Source organism: Leuciscus leuciscus (assembly GCF_965113295.1).
Source record: "Leuciscus leuciscus genome assembly, chromosome: 3".
NCBI lineage: Eukaryota > Metazoa > Chordata > Actinopteri > Cypriniformes > Leuciscidae > Leuciscus > Leuciscus leuciscus.
The window spans coordinates 35168823-35186447 of record NC_138727.1 but is presented as its reverse complement, the minus strand read 5'-3'; the positions used below and the strand labels follow the sequence as shown (position 1 = coordinate 35186447).

The following is a 17625-nucleotide window of genomic DNA, read 5'->3' as shown; positions in this document are numbered from 1 at the left end:
CTGATCTGAACAAGAAACAGATTGTTGTTCAGAAATCTAAGCTTTTTGTTTTGAGGGGGTGAAAAATCTAATTCGAGAATTGAGTCAAAGTAATTAAGAAAAACTGCAATAAGAAAAATATAATGAAATTGTATTTACAACAACATGTCTTTTTATTTATTTAAGCATTTAAATATGTTTGAAGAACCACCAAATAACAGGACATACAATACGGTTATGAGGTGACATACCAGAATACATGCATCAATGCATCATATTATATATGATAATAAAAATGACAAAATGCCTTAGTTCAGTTATTCTCCCATCTGTAAAGCATGAACAATGAAAGGTCATTTAAAAATATATATAAAAAACAATATCTATAATGTAGTTCTGACATCTATACTGTTTATTTACAATTACTGTACTTACAGTTTTAAGATAAATATTTAAATTGACTGAGCTGTGCTGCATCTATATTTCAAACTTGTGACTGAAATAAGTTCAGGGTGAGAATCACATAGTTCATGTAATTTTTCTAAAAACAGATTTTACTTTTACAGATTTTACTTTTACTTTACACGTTTTACTTGGTTTTGTATATTTTGAGGTTGGGAACCTTGGAGGTTTGGAACATCGATGGATGTTCATTCTCGTCCAAAAACCTCACAAAAGTGGATTGCATGTACTAGCTTTTTGCGAAGTGTGTTGATACTGCTGTATTTGGGAATAATTAATCTGTCAAAACAGGTCTGAGCCTCTGGCAAACGGTGATCTGGATCAGGACCGTCTGACTGATGAATCTTAAGAGGACGCTTTGAGAAACCTCCCACAGGTGCACGGTCCGTTCCATACAAGAACACTGAAGAAAAATAGGTGGAGCGAGGATGTGAGGCAATAAAAATAACAATCCTTAAATGTCCATATGATGTTGTAGATGCATAAATTTAAAAAAATAAAAATTAATGTTTAAGCTTACTCAGAAATTTCTTCTTGTTCTCTTCAGAGAACTCAAAGAAAACAGTCCAGAAGTTCTTGATAAGCTCATCAGAGGCAGAACATCTTTCATAGGAAGCAGACTGAAGACAGAGCAGATAAAGTCTTAAATACTTGTTAAATTCTTTTAAAAAATTTGCAAGTTCTGCTAATACATTTACCTGGTGAAGCTCCAGCCATTCATATTTAGGGGAGCCGTGGAGAAGCTCCTGCAGTTCTTCAGGGTGGAACATGCTCCAGATAGCGAGCGGGCAGCCCTCAGAGAAACCTCTTGAAAAATGCTTGAACTGATTCTTCACAGACTTGTTGAAAACAAAGTCCACATACAAGTCCACGTACTTCTGTCTGCAAAAAAAATGAACAAACAAGCTTGATAGATGGATAGATTGATGGATAGATAGATGTTAAAAAGTGCGAGGGAAGGATGAGGTTAGTTAAACAAGTGGTACACTACCTATTAACTTTGGTCACTGGAATTTGACCTCCGTTTGGAATGAGCTCTTGCCCTTTGACCTGAAAGAGGTAAATGGCTCCTGTAAGCATTTAAACAACAGCTGTGTACACTTTTATACAAATGAATATAGACTGTATTACTGTGAAATCCAAAAAGAGTATATCCACGACGTCCTCATCTTCCTCGAGAAGGCTTTTCAAACTTCTAATGTGGGATTTATAAAATACAATTAAACCATGATCAGCTCTGTAAAAGCACTGGGGAAATAACAATGTGTAAAATCGAATGGTTTACCTGGCCTCCACAGGGCACAGTTCCTCCAGATCATTCAGAGTGGGACTCAGCTGGAGGAGCTTCTTGAACAAGGCCAGAGGGAAGTCAATGTTTATGCAATGATGGTTGTACAGCGCCATTCCACAGATAACGCCAATATAGTAAAAATCCTTATTACATTGCGTGTGCTGAAAAGACACAAGCATCGTAGCACATATGAGATATATGGGGAAGACCACATAATACCAATACACTTAGATACCAATCTAGGAGTAAGGAGTGTTTGGTGTAGAGCTTACATCAGGATTGAACCAAACCAATGAATTCTCATGGACCTCCAGCACCTTTTTCTCCCATTTGAGAAGAGACTTGGAAAGGAGGGAGAAGAATTCTGCTGATAAGCCCCTCCAATCTATTCCATTCTCCCCGATGAACACCACCTATACAGGAGACGTTTTCATCATTGTAAAGGTAAAATGCAATATCAGACATTTCAATTCTTGATTTCAATTCTGTAATTCTTTTACCTCTAATAGATTTAAAAATGAGTGGGTGTTTTGTTTGAGATACTTTAGCGTGTCTGTCAACAGTGAGTCCCTGTTTACACGCAACACGTTGCCATTTAACATGAGCATCTCTCGGTCAGGAAATCTCCCTAGGCACTCAGCCTGCAAGCACTAAGAAGAGTAAAATTATGTTAGCTTTAAAGGGGTAGTTCACCAAAAAATGTAAATTCTGTCATCATTTACTCACACTTGTGTGATTCCAAACTTGTATGACTTTCTTTCCTCTGCAGAACACAAGCCTATTCTGAATAATGCTGGTAACCAGCTAGTCATTAAGTGTGTCCCTGGCATTAGAAGAAAAGTTTCTATACAGAACCTTTAAGGGTTCCGTCAGGCGCTTCATATTTAGAACCTTTTACAGGCTCCCATATATGTTATGAATCAAACAGCTTGTAAAAATACTTTATCTCCTGAAAAAATGATATAACATGAGAGTATTATGCAATAATTGTAATCATTTCTCCTTATAAAACCTTCTTGGCATAAAGGGTTCTTTAAAATTGAACCCCATTGAACCTTTTTTTCTAAGGCCCAGTTTACATCTGGTATTAAGATGCGTTTTTGGGCGATTGGATCACAAGTGGACGACGCTAAATACAGGTGTAAACTAGAAAGAAGTAAGAAATAAGAACACAAACTACAACTTTCTTCAGCCACAGCCTTAGATGAAATCAACTGAAGATAAAACATTAAATCTCTCAAGATCTCAGCAGAGGAGGATTAAACAACTCCACAAACAGCATTACCAGCTTCACTTATTACTAACCGGATTGACTATATTTCTGTCAGACGTCCACAGACGTTCTTATTGAGAACAGAGGTCTAGATGTTGATGAATAATTGTTTAATTTGACGTTACCGTCATGGTGATCCGTGTTTACTTTAGTTGGGCTCTTGACCCTTGACGCTTGTTAAAGGGGTTATCGGATGCAAAATTCACTTTTATATGGTGTTTGCATATAAACGTGTCTTTGCAGTGTGTGGACACAACCACTATACAATGAAAAAAATCCATTCACTCCTTTTTTTTATCCTCAAAAAGTCTAAACACTCTCAATAATCAAGCCGTTTGGATTTTCTGAGCAATATGATGTCATATTGCTCATGCTCCGCTCACAACCGCTGACGGACCGTCCTGTATTAGCATATTTCCTCCCACAGCCATTTGTATACTGTCCGCCAAGGCAGCACTTTACGTGTCTTGTGTGGACACCCCCCCTGGAAGAGAGGGGTGGGGTGAGCAGTTGCTCATTATCATTTAAAGAGACATGCACCGAAACGGGTCGCTGTGATCTGTGATAAAAAGTGTGTTGTTTTACACAACCATTGAGGAATTTTAACCAAAGTATGTTACAAACTTTACACGAAGACCCTAAAGAATCATTGCAGGTGTTTTCAGAAAACATTTCTGCATTGATAAAGCAGATCAACATGGCTGCTGAAATGGTCAAGTGACTCCCTTAAAGTGTTTTAATCAACTGCTTTTTCTGTAGTTTTGCGTATTTTTAGAATTGAAACAGTTTTTTGAGCATTAAGTAATAAAGTCAACCGATTTGATAAACAGCATTTGTAACACTGAAGTGATTTGTGTAAGATTATCCAAAACTGTGTGAAAGCTAAGATGAAACAAACATTCATTAACATTTAAAACCTCTGTTAGTTTTCAATAAGAACATCTGTAGACGTCTGACAGAAATAATGTCAATCCGGTTAGTAATAATAAGTGAAGCTGGTAATGCTGTTTGTGGAGTTGTTTAATCCTCCTCTGCTGAGATCTTGAGAGATTTAGGGCCCTATTTTAACGATCTGAAACGCAAGTATCAAGCGCGAAACACAAGTAACTTCGTGGGCGGATCTCGCAATCCTAAAATGCACGCAAACGGACGCAAATCTAAAATAGGTTGTTCTGAAGTAGCTTCATTATTCATAGGTGTGGTTTGGGCGTAACGTGAAATAAACCAATCAGAGCGACATCTCACATTCCCTTTAAGAGCAGGCGCGTTTGTTCCATGGCGGATTTGCCAGGTGCACACCAGGAGCGGTTCACAGTCGTTCTCGTCAGGGCCGTAAAAGTCAGAGAAGTGACATTGTATGGGGATGGGAGAAACCCACCCAAATTAGCTTTGGTTAAACAGGCATATAATAATTTGGGTAAATGTGTAAGCTAGATTTGTGCCTATTTTTTCACATCTTCATGGACACCTCAATGATTTCCCTCGTGTGGAATATTTTTTCTTGTAATTATGTATGGTTTGCAAAAATGGCAACTGCTGCGTCTGTGTAGATGAGAGAAGCAAAGTGTATGCGTGTTGTGCACACAATACATTATGGCCAAGCATGCGCCCTTAAAATAGCATCTGAATAATGCGTTTAGACTAGGTTTTTCCTGGTCTGTGGCGGAATTGTTTTCTGGACCTACAAAATAGCACCAGGGAACGTTTGCACCGGAACATGCCGCCTCTTTTTGCTGAACCGCCCCCGGGAGCGCAAGTTCATTCCCTAATTTACAGACGTGCGTCTGTGGAGGGAAAAGTCCGCTGTGCGTCGGGTGCAAAATAGGAATCATACATGCGTCATAGTACAAAGTAAATTGCGCTGGATGCAAGATAGGGCCCAGTTGATTTCATCTAAGGCTTTGACTGACGAAAATTGTTGTTTGTGTTTTTATTTCTCTTTCTTTCAGTGCTTGTTCACAGCAGGTGTTTGAATGATTGAAAGAATGTTTCAGCAAACTCATTCTAACCTTCAAATAACATTCTATTAACATTTAGGAAACTGGACATTTTTATGTTCTTGGAATGTTACAGATCAATGTTCCTAGAATGTTGAATTGTTAATCTTGAAAGAACGTTTGAGGAACATCATACCTTCTAAAACACGTTCCTCTAATGCCAAGAAAACTGGGTATTTTTTACATTCCAAGAACCGACACTGAATATTTGGAGAACGTTTACAGGTCTAAACGGGGTCTAAAACATTTTGCGCTTGTCCACTTTCGACCACTTCCAGAGTTGACAACGCATTCGACCGGAATACTTTCATAGTGAAGATGCTCATGTGGTTGAAAGCTTTCGAACAGCAACAAGGCCCTGTTTACACCTGGTATTAAGATGTGTTTTGGTCAATCGAATCACAAGACGAGGGAGACACATTCCCGTTTACACCTGGTGTTTTAATCTGTCTCTTTTGTCCTCTTTCAACCACTTCTGTCCTGATTTCTTCGAGGGGAGGGTCTATGGGCGGGTAAACATTTTTTTTATTATAATACCAGGTGTAAACGGCACCTAAGAGTGTACTTTGTGTCCCACATAAAAAAGAATATCATACAGGTTTGAGGGTAACTGTTGCTTAAAAATTAATTATTTTGCATTACTGTATGTATGGCATATGTACATCCATCTCTGACTTACACTAAACATTCTCTGTTTAGATACGGTGTCCGCTGCAAAAGGGAACTTGACCAATATATCAATAATTCCCTGAAAGAAAAATCCATGGAAGTACTTTAAGATTTGTTAGTTATTGAACACAGAACATTAAAAATGTCATGCAAATCTCATTGAAATATTTGTATGTATCATGACACAAGCCTTCAATACTCACAAAGTAGTAATCTTTCAATTTCACCACATCATGGAAATCTTCTGTGAAACAAAAGCTAAAAATCTTCCCACACAGGTCTGCCATGGTGGCTTGCAGCTATTGATGTTAAGAAAAAGAGAAATTTCTGGTATTTTGGTTTGTTGTCCAAAAATATATATTTTTTTATCTATTGCTTTGGTTCTCACCGTATCTAGGAGATCGTTGATCTCATGAATGATGAAATCACTGTTTATGATGTCATTGTGGGTAGTGCAACATACCTTCACAACAGAGACGAAGTATAAACAATTATTATACAATGATAAGGTTAAATTTCATCTTGAGATCAAATGTTTAAAAAAGGCACCTTATAGAGCATCTGAAGGACTTGCAAAAAGTTCTGCAGGCGTCTAATAAAGTCATGCTCGGTTTCACCGCGAGAAATCTGGTCAATCAGCTCAGCACATTCTTTCTGAAACAACTTCACCAAGCCTTTGAGCCAATCGTTGGGCAGTTTGGACCAGTACGTCACTGAGAATATATCATACAAATACTTAGATAAATACAACATGGCCAAAAAACACAAAGATTGAAATGGTCCTCCAGCTTTACCTAACACCTTGCGAGCATCTAGATTCAACTGAAGGATTTTGGAGGCCAGTGCTTCAGTGAGTTCAGGTCTTTGTTTCTGGAGTCCTCTGATGAGCTCAGGGAGGAGAAGGTAAAGTCTCAGAGCTTCCACACCAGCTGGATTTGGATTCAGATCCGGCAGCAGTTTCTGTTGAACTACCTTCACTACCTGAGGTACGGAAAACCATGAACTGCATCTCACTCATGCAGTTTAAAATGTAATGAATTTTTTTTTTATAAACATTGGATTCATCATTACCTCTGATATCAACCCTTTATTCTCTAATAACTTTGCAAAGGATGTTTTAACCAGATCAAAATCCAATCCACAATGCTCCACAGAAGTCTGATAATGTTCATCACAACTACAAGGACAGAACATAAAATCTGTGATGGAAGGAGTGATTTTAGGCACAGAAATGACTAGATAAGACTACCTAATTTTACCTTGTTTTGAGGAAACTTCCATTCAGAGAAGCAGCAGAGGAGAACACTGTGTTTATTTCCCTGTAAACAACAAACCAATACTTTTTAGTTCATTTATATGCACTAATGCTCAATTACATTATTAGGCCACAACATATTTTAATTAAAAAGTAAGAATCCTAAGATTCACATACTAAATTGTTTAAACATTATATAAAATCAATACTATCTGATTTTTCTGCTATTTAATAGCGAGTTTAAAAAGAAGGACAAATGCATTAAGGTCACGACACACATCTCCACATGCATTTTCACAATAATTTAAGAGCATACACAAATGCTGTACACTGAATTTGTTTTAGCAATATCATGAGAAATCATGTGAACAGAAGCTAAGGAAAACACTCACTTCTTTATTGTTGGCCATTTATCACTTCCAGACACCCATCGGTCAATCATTCTGTCATTTAATGTCAAAACCCCTTGGTCACTGGATTCTGGCTTACTTTCAAGCTCCTAAAAAATACAGAAAAGTAAAATATAAGTAATCACAGTGCAGCAATAATTTTATATTTATGAATGAAAACTGCCTGTCTTACTTTGAAAAACAAGGAAAAGGAATGATTGTCCCCAGCGATGAGTTTTTCAAATGTATATTCATGATCACATTCTGTGTGCAACAAACATTTTATTTACAGTTCAGAGCAACATAATGAGTAAAACAATATTTATAACAAAATAACCTACAGTTAAAAGATCATTTTTTATTTACCATTTGACAGATCCACAGGGAAAGGCACAGACTGCTTGATAATTTCTCCATTTCCCAGCATCCCTTGCATCCCACATCCAAATGAATAGATCAGCTTTGACGATTCGACTGAGTGTGTGACGTCTTTATTCAAGAAGAGAATGATTTACTGAACTGAACCATACAAAAACTTTAAAAGGAATTATCATTATGTGCTGCATGAGAGAAAAAGAAGGTTCAGTGTGCATAAATAAATCTGCACTACTGCACTGAAACACTGATTGCTTATGAAAAGTCTAGTTTACCTCCCACATGTGACCTGTAACACTTTAGATCCCCAAAGTTCAGCAACCACCCGCGGATGATGTTCGTCTTGAAATGAGTTGTGCCCAAGCTGGCCAAAACCTCCTGATCCAAATGTGAATACTGTGCCGCCCTGAAACACAAACAATTAATTACATTATCTGTCCAGTTTATTGTATGCTAAATATGGTATATAATATGGATATATAAAATATTACAAAACACTACCTTTGATAGAGTCGCAGTGTGTTCCCCTCCACATGAGATGGACACAGTTTTCTTTCGGTTCAGACCATTTACAACCGTTGGGACGTGTCTGTCTGTGGTGGAAAAACAATAAATTCATCATTCTTTAATATAGGTTTGACAGTATTGCACAAATGTAGTGCATTTATATATGCTTTTATATGACTGGTTTAGTAACATGATGAAACATTCAGACCTGTAGTGTCTCCGAGGCCCAGCTGTCCTGCAGAGTTCTTTCCCCATCCGAACACGACTCCAGAGAGAGACAACACAAAGCTGTGGTCTCCTCCAGCGCTGATCTGAGCCAGTGGGATCCCACACAGACTCTTCACGGGTTGAGCTGTCAGAGAGCTGGGCTGTTCTTTCTCCAAACCCAGCTGACCGTGAGTGTTATCACCCCATACGAACAGCTGACCATCTGAAAGACCAACAACAGCTCTGTATATCCACTCTTAAATGCCAATCAAGTCATGTCAATCATAAGAAGTCAAAAGATTAAAACAAAACATCAGCTTTTAGATGAAATGGTTGTGAATACCTTTGGTTAGTGCCATTGAATGCTGGTCTCCACACGCGATCTGAATCACCTGCCTGTTTTCCAGACCTTTAAGAGGACTGCAGAGAAAAGACAATCTGTCAGGTTGTTGTTATTATCATTCATGGTAATTTATACTGGTTTGCCTACATAAACATACCGGCTCACAGTAGTCACCCCTGCATCAGATTTGTCCATAATGTGAACCGGATGAAAGCTTCGCCGACTGAACTACTCTCATATTAAACGGAAAGCAAACGCAAGTCCCTCTCTGGCAAACGCGCTGGTTTCAGCCTAAACGAAACCTGTTCGACTTCCCACTAAAGTGAAACTTTTTGGGAATCATATGTTTTCAACTGAATGATTGGCTCAATGGACAACAAAGAAAACAAAATAGTTGAGGGATGACGAAAGTTTATTGGAAAACGAAACCAAAAAATAATATTCTGTTTATTTTTCTCTCGTGTTGTCCGAAACCAGTATAACTTCATTTCTTCCACGGAGGCACAAAAGAAGTTGTTTGACAAAATATAATAACTCACAAAAGTCAACATTCAATCTATTTTCATGCAACGAAAATTAATGGTGACGAATCGATTCTGTACGACATCATAGATCTCCTACATCAAGATCTACATGTCGATACATAAATATATAACACATATACACGCTAGGTCTGTCTGTGTGCGCTCAAGTTGAGATAAACATATTGGCGGTGTGTGAATAATTTTAAAACAGTTCGCTCTTTTACATGATTCCGTGCCAAACTACTGTTTCTCCTAAATCATTGGCTTAGATCCTTGTCAATCACATAAATCTGGCCAATCAACTGATTGAACCCCACCGACTAAACGGAGGGATCTGATTGGTTCACTAGTATTTTCCTTCAGAGGCGGTCGGTGCAGACAGAGCTGAGCTGAAACGACTCTGATAAGGAATGACCGACTGTATATTACACATACTAACTCGTTAGGATAAACAAAAACAAATCGAAATTCATTGTTATCACAAAGTTTGAAGGTAGGTAGTAAATAAAATCTAGAAATTATACAATATTCTCGTTTTGTTGTCGCGGAATCCGTTTTTGCTAGCAGCTCGAGCGCCGAAAAAGTCGAGGATTCATCTCCATTTTGCTTGTTGTGATTAATTTTATAATTAATAAGCTTCTTCTGGTATAATTTATATCAGTTTATCAAATTTTACGTTATTAGTAATGTTTAAAACACCACTAACGAGCTGTTTGAAAGCATTGCTAACATGCTGTTATATAAGCGGAGTGTTGCGTCATGTTTATTTACATTCTTTTCATTTTTAATTTGATTATTTGCCCATATTATGTATTTTTGGGGTTATTTTCCTTTAATATGAATGTATTTATGTTGGCTTCGAATCGCAGGTTATGTGTATATAATCTACATCTTGTGTGAATTAAATAGGGGGTGGGGCACATTTGCGTATAACCTTGTTACTGAATGACTCCATTGGTACAGGGAGTAAACACGCTATTTAATGTTTAAACAAAGGCTGTTTTATAACCTAACGAGCTGACTACCTAACCTAGGCAGCATTTTTGGGCATGTATTATACAGTTTTTTAAATTGAATTACTTAAGTGGGAGGGGCTGTAAACATGCTATTTAGTTTTAAAACAAAGGCTATGTATCAAAACCCATTGAGCTAACTTACCTAACTAAATAGCTTTTTTTGGAAATCATAGGTGCCTAAAAAGTGCTGTCTGTGTTGGCATCTTGTTAATGTTTTGAGACACAGCTGAAAAAGGTATGTGCTGCATGTCACATAGTATGTTAATCTAGGGATAAACAAGCCCTGAGGCAAGTCATTAATTTGTTCATTTCCTCCTTGTTTTTCAGAGAAGTCCTGGTGACTATATTCTTCAAGACACACCTTCTGCACGGAATTTCTAAGCATATTTTGGATCCATTTGTTTTGGACTCTTCCCACCTATTCCATAAGTCTGGTGTCCAGCCACAGAGTATGTCAGTGGCTCTTCTTATGCGATATGCCACGCTCAGCGGGTCCCGTGTCTGCAGCAGGGCTGCCCTCGGCCTGACCAGCGCCCATCAGGAAGACCCGAGACGGTCTCTACACACTCCGTCATCTCCTCTGTGCAGTAACTCCCGCTTTGATCCAGACAGCAGTGGCCTTCCGACTACCTGGGACTCCTTCGGGATCTGGGACAACCGCATTGATGAGCCCATCATGCTTCCGCCAAGCATCCGCTATGGTAAACTCATTCCCAAAGTTAGCCTGACCAAGGTCGGCTGTGCTTCGCTGATTGGTCAGCGGAGGGAGAACGAAGACCGCTTTCAACTATCGCAGATGACCGACAACATAATGTACTTTGCGGTTTTTGATGGACACGGGGGTGCAGCGGCTGCTGAATTCTGCCACAAGAACATGGAGAAGCATATTAAGTAAGGATCAGTCATTTAATAACTGTTATGGTGGTTTTATTTTATTTTAATATCCCTTTTCACCAGTTTTGACTTTTGTTGTCACGAAAATGCATCCGGCTACAAGAAAAAATCAAGATTGTGCTCACATAGTGTGCCTAGTGTGTTTAGTACCATAAAACTTAAGAGATTTCCTTCAGGAGATGGGCTTTGGAATCTGTGTTTTAGGATAACTAACTGTTTATGTTGCATTTGGTGATTTTTGTTTCAGAGATATTGCAGAGGAGGAGAATAACTTGGAGTTAGTTTTAACCAGGGCATTTCTTGAGCTGGACAAATCGTTAGCCAGGCATCTTCACTTCAGTGCAGATGGTAGGTCCTATTTCACTGATTTATTCTTTTTTTGAAAGCATGCATGTTATATGAATAATACTCCGTAGTCCCTCAGCTCAGTTTTAGAGTCTTTATTCATAAGTATTGCTTTGATGCATCAGGGATACATGTAACAGAGCCAAATTGACGTTTGTGAGCAGAACATAACGATTTAGACTAAAGAAATCTTTTTGTTTAATAAAATAAACTGATCCCTAATGCAGAGCAGTGAAGGCCTGTATAATCTTCTCGTGATAGTTCACAGACTTCTCTTTGGCTCTGTAAAATGCGTCCATCCTATCATAAAGATAGCACTTGTATATACTAGGGGTGGGTAAAAAGTTGATTCCTAGATGCATTGACATTTTTTTTCTCCAAATTGTTATTAATAATTGTATTTACTGAAAAAGACAATGCAGGACAAACACTGTGGTTTGGAGGACATGTTTGCATTGGCATATATACCACAAAATGGTGTTTATGCTGTGCGGCTTGTGCAAACAAACATACACAAGAGCTTTCAGATAAATTTGACAGGCAAAAGTCTCAAGCTTTAGTTTACAACGTCTTAAAGAAAACATCCCAACTATCATATAATTTAAACGCGTGTACGTGCATCTCAGAGTGGCTCCGTCACAATGCTGCTCCACTTGAACTGTTATCATTTACATGCATTGAGCGCGTTTCAAACTGCAACTCTGCATATCCTGTGAGTTTGTTTGGCTTATAAGGTTCATCTGGGAATGCAATGTGCGCCGTTTCATCAAATGTGTAAGGTGAATCATTTATATACGACAATAAACAGTTCATTACGATTTCAAAATAGAAGTTTAAACCTTCGCACTGAGTTTGCATGTTTTGATGTCCACATGTTCTTGTTCAAGAAATTACAGTGGCTGTAGCATTTCTATCGTAAGTAAGTGGACAAATATTAAAGATTAACTAAACATTTTAGTTAAATGTCATTTGGCCAGTATTAAGCATGGATTTGATCTGTTGTAAAGTGTGACAACACCAGGCCGTTGGTGCTCTCTGCAGGCTTTTGTTATAATACATAATGTACAGAAAATTATTGTTTATATTATGTATTTTAACAGTGTTATTCTGTAAAACCATATGATTACTTGCTTTTGATACTTTATTTGAACCATATATTATTGCCTCATTGTTATTATATATGTATTATAAGTCTTTAAAGGCTTAGGTCTTCGCTTAGGTCTATTTTTATTACCACGAAAAAATATCAGATTACTCGAATATTCGTCAAAATAATCGACCGAATACTCGGTTACCAAAATAATCGTTAGCGACAGCCCTACTCATTTATTTTATTACTGTTGCCTACAAGGTACCTTAACTTGATAAAGATTTGCATCCAGTGAAAAACCAAAATGCATCAGGAATTATTTCGAACAGCATCATGACTCCTTGAACTGAAATAGTATCAAATATTACATTCGATTCCCACCCCCAGTATATAATATTAATACATATTTAAAAATAGGTTTTGCCATTTTTCTTTAAAGTAGTCTTTGTTAGATTCATGTGTGTTGATAAGGATATTAAATGCTGTACGATTATGCCAGGCCCATCTTATTCATGTAGTGTGCGGCCCACGAGTGTGGCCTGCTGCGTGACATGTCCAATCTTGCCCTTTGTGTGTGCGTATTATATCTACAACAGCCGCGGACCCAGCTTACCCCCTATAAGAGCTGCAGCTCTGCACTACCTTTATGGAGGCCGGAGGGCTAGATTGCTCCAGCGGGTCCGTGCGTGGACTTCTGGAAGGTTCCTGACCTTTCTCTCTCTCTTTTCCTTTCTGCCTTTCTCTCTTATCTCTCCTTTACTGTGCTCTGTCTTCTTCACATGTGTTGGTTGCTGCGAAATGATTGGTTAGTTGTTGTGTTCTGTGTATGGATAACTCTAGTTTTATTTGATGTTGTAGAAAAAAAAGCACAAGATATTTACTGTGGGAGAACAAAGTAATTTTCAGTGAAGAAAAGCTGTTTGCTTTTATGCTATTAATGAATTTTTGTAAACCAAGCAAGATGTTTTGCTTAAACAATTGTGTTTACTGTCATTATGTGCCATTGCTAGTCAAAAAGACACAATGCTACCTGTTTGCCTTGACCAATCCAGTGCATCATCTGTTTTGGAATCTCCCTCTTTTTTGTTTCGGTTTACGTTTTTATCAAAAGCTTGTGTACCAAAGCATTGCATACATATTTATTAAATATGCACAGTATTGTGTAGTACAGTACACTAGAATTATGTGCAATTCTCAGAACAGGACTAAGAATTAAAGCCTTTTAATTTCTTTCTGTGTGTGTGATTTAAAAAAATTGTACAAAAACTCACTATTGCGTATTATTCTGTATCAGTGACTTTAAACGCATCACAACTAACCATTCTGCCTTGCTCTCTGGTGTGTTACAGCCTCTCTGTTGAGTGCAGGGAGCACAGCCACAGTGGCTCTGCTGAGAGATGGGATCGAGCTGGTGGTGGGCAGTGTGGGGGACAGCCGTGCCATGCTGTGCCGCAAAGGCAAGGCCCTCAAACTCACTGTGGATCACACACCTGAGAGAAAGGATGAAAAAGAGAGGTACAGTTTGCCTGGGAGCACTAGTTTCTCCAAGCAGATTGAGGCACTGTGAGAGCACTTCTTTTGATCGACATGTTTGTTTCTGAAGGATACGGAGTACTGGAGGTTTTATTACGTGGAATAGTTTGGGTCAGCCTAATGTCAACGGCAGACTGGCCATGACACGCAGCATTGGAGATTTCGACCTCAAAACGTCAGGTGTCATCGCAGAACCAGAGACTAAGAGAGTTTCAGTGAGAGCTTTTTTTAAAATTCACTTTAAATATCCTGAAAATGTGTTCTCTTTCTCTCAAATTTTATATAATTAAAAAAAATTTTTTATATAAATTATTTTAAAATAATATAAATACTTGTTAAAGTTGTATTGATTTAAGTGTACCTGTGTTGTCAGTTGCATCACGTCCATGATGCTTTCCTGGCACTCACTACTGATGGCATCAACTTCATCATGAACAGTCAGGAGATCTGTGACGTCATTAACCAATGTAACGACCCTAAAGAGGCAGCACAACGCATTTCTGAACAAGTGAGTCAAATAATCCAGCATCCAGCATTAAAGGGTTAGTTCATTAAAAAAATGTATTTCATGTCGTTCCAAACCTGTAAGCCCTTTGTTCATCTTTGGAACACAAAAGATATTTTTTATGAAAACCATGAGCTTTCTGACGAATTTCGTTTTGTACAAATTGTATCTTAATTTTAATAAATGTTTAATTAACCAATTGCATGTATTTAATAAATAAAAAGCAAATATAGCAGACAATATAATAAACGCGTTCACTTGCATTGCATTTTTAAAAGCCTTTCTTTAAATCGAATTTCATTTTGAACATATTGTATCTTAATTTAAATAAATGTTTCATTAACCAATTACATGTATTTAATAAATAAAAAGCAAATATAGCAGACAATATAATAACCGTGACATGGAGGCGCCGGTGCGCCGCGTTCACTTGCATTGCATTGTGAACTAGAGCTCATCTCACCGCAGGCCTATGCCTCATACATTAAATATCTTTGCTGCATCCTTTCTATAACAGACAAGGGCTTTCTTGCGGCTCGCATCAGCAGAGCATTGCATCGTCCATAGACCGCAAAACAATCAGCGGATGGCGGGCGGGTGCGGCTTTGAAATTTGGGGAAAAAAAACGTTGGTGCGGATGATGAGTTTTGGGATGCGTTTGCGGATGAAATGGGCTAATACCCCATCCGCGTGCGTATCTCTATCGATGACAACATTGAACACTACACAAATATACATTTTTATTACTTTTATTTAGATGATCAAGTAGCTAATCAGTGTCTGCTCGTTTATTCAAACTAAGTTGTCCTATAACAGACGAACGTCGCAACCGGCTCACCCCTAGCGACGAGAAAACTTTTTGTGTGTCAGAGACTGAAGAGAAGAAATTGTTGAATAAAGTTGTTATTTTTGTTTTTTTGCACACAAAAAGTATTCTTGTCGCTTCATAACACAACTATGTTTTTTTAAGTCACGACGATTATCGTTTTCATGATCGATCGTCCCTGTAATGTCCCAGTATTCTTCTCATTTATTCTTGTCTCTGTTGTGAATGCAGCAGGTTTAAACATGCGTACGATTCGTAGTAAATTCATTGGTTCTTTTGTCTCTCTCAGGCTCTTCAGTATGGATCTGAAGACAACAGCACTATCATTGTGGTGCCGTTCGGTGCCTGGGGCAAACACAAAAGCTCTGACGTGAGCTTCTCCTTCAGTCGCAGTTTCGTCTCCAGTGGCCGCTGGGCCTAAGCAAAAAATAACTCAAGACACTGATGGTATAAGTGATACACAAAATTGACTCAATAATCTGAGCTGAACAATGTGCAATATTCTCCTTATCCATCCTGTGAGGATCACCTCAAAAAAGACAGTTAAAGCCAGAACCCACATTTAATGTGGTTTTGGAGTTGATTTCTCTCATCAGAATTATTCTAAGCTATTTAGCCTAGAGAAGCAAAAGAAGCATTTAATTAATGTCTAAAACGGTGTTAAATTTTCCTGAGCTTTGAGGTTTTCTTTGTTTTAAAAATTGTTCTGCTAACAGTTATTTGGTTACCTCCGTTCTGGTTTTCACTTTCACAGATACAATACTTAAGAATAGTTTGCCTTGCCATAGTGTAATCAACACCTGTCACATGTTAATGTCACAACAGGAATGTCAAGCACTTTCAGATTTTGGGAGGTTCCATTGTTTTTTTTAACCTTCATGACTCTTTGTAGTGTTGAGTGACACGCATAAGCACATTTCTGTGGTCTACAGTCTTTGTCTGACGGCTGTGCGTATTAATAAGCCCATATTCACAGTTAGACTACTGTGTGTACTGAAATATGAACTCCTATTCCTTGTGCAAGCACACGTTTCTATAACTCTGTCTCCTATTATTAGTGTGAATATACTTCTTCCAGCTTAACAACCAGCAATTTTAAAGCTACACTAAGAAATATTACTACCAAATGGAATCCGCAACCCAACTTGAGGACCATTGTGTGAACAAATAGATGATTTTTCTGTGCCTTGTCCATAAACGTCTGTTCTTATTTCACATGCTTGAGTTATTCTGGTGAGGAACTCAACTTTAGGTTGATAACTAAAGTTTTAAACTGTGACGTGTGCTTGTTTAGTGTTACCAGACAAACTATTTTTACTCAGATTGTACACTTCAGTGGTTTCCCTACAGTGCATAGATCAAAGTGCAGATGGTGATTTTATTTTATTTATATAATGTATATGGACATTTAACTTAATGGTATATGTGAATGTATAGATGTTATACCTAAATACATATTTTCTTCTAAAGTCTCCTAGTTACAGGAGAGAAGTGAACATTCATTCATTCATTCATTCATTCATCCTCTGACATGATTGTTGTAATTGCAGACATTCTGCTGAAAAATCTTCTGTCATGATCTCTGATGTCCAGTGAATTTTATTTGTAGAGCCATACACACGTGACCTCAGCAAGTCGGCATCTCGGTTCAGGCTTCGTATTCTAGTGCTGTTTCTTCATGTATTGATTTCGGCATTAACACTCATTTCATTCTCATTCAGAATTTCCTCTCATTTTTTTTATTTTTTTATGTCTTCCTCTGTAAGGTCCAAAAGCGCTTCCAGTACGATAGACGTCTTGTTTCTTTTCATATGTGCTGTTCTTCAGTTATTATGTTTCTGTCAGAATGTATTACATTGGGTGTTAACACAACTGTGCTTGGATTTTGCCTAGAACAATCTGTAAAACAACTACAAGTGTTTCCTGCTCTATATATATATATGGACCTAACTTTGCTATTATTGATATGCAGTTTATTGTAAAATACAATGCAGCTGTGAATAAAGTTTCACCAGAAACATCTCCTTTGGTTAAACAATTTGTGTTTTTTTTTTACCTGTTTAAATACTGATGCATTCTGCTGTCAAATCTAATTGGATCCATTAGAAGTAGTGTTGTTGTGTGTCACATTTCTCATGGTATTAG

At 37.8% G+C, this 17625-nt stretch overlaps 1 protein-coding gene and 1 pseudogene across 5 annotated transcripts; one reads left to right on the top strand and one right to left on the bottom strand.

Moving 5' to 3' along the window:
- Positions 1-128: 128 nt before the first annotated feature.
- On the bottom strand, positions 129-9444 carry LOC309494137 (putative E3 ubiquitin-protein ligase HERC4; annotated as a pseudogene). The gene is made up of 23 exons (XR_014211766.1): positions 8905-9444; positions 8748-8824; positions 8406-8627; positions 8192-8283; positions 7966-8096; positions 7682-7804; positions 7509-7579; positions 7319-7425; positions 6931-6990; positions 6743-6848; positions 6466-6652; positions 6221-6384; positions 6060-6134; positions 5875-5970; positions 5682-5750; positions 2233-2382; positions 2005-2145; positions 1727-1893; positions 1573-1636; positions 1433-1491; positions 1140-1323; positions 962-1061; positions 129-844 (listed from the first exon to the last, which is right to left on the bottom strand). The product of XR_014211766.1 is annotated as a putative E3 ubiquitin-protein ligase HERC4 (transcript).
- Positions 9445-9609: 165 nt separating this feature from the next.
- On the top strand, positions 9610-17502 carry ppm1kb (protein phosphatase, Mg2+/Mn2+ dependent 1Kb). Of its 4 annotated transcripts, none has more exons than XM_082163387.1 (8): positions 9616-9764; positions 10461-10522; positions 10615-11178; positions 11429-11529; positions 13966-14131; positions 14220-14364; positions 14523-14657; positions 15770-17502. In XM_082163387.1, the coding sequence occupies exons 3-8, from the start codon at positions 10739-10741 to the stop codon at positions 15899-15901; spliced, it is 1119 nt and encodes a 372-aa protein (XP_082019513.1). In that variant the 5' UTR covers positions 9616-9764; positions 10461-10522; positions 10615-10738; the 3' UTR covers positions 15902-17502. The 4 variants fall into 4 exon arrangements, with proteins under 4 accessions (XP_082019514.1, XP_082019513.1, XP_082019511.1 ...); XM_082163385.1 differs by having other exon boundaries at positions 10461-10526; positions 10617-11178; XM_082163388.1 differs by lacking the exon at positions 10461-10522 and having other exon boundaries at positions 9610-9764.
- Positions 17503-17625: the final 123 nt, after the last annotated feature.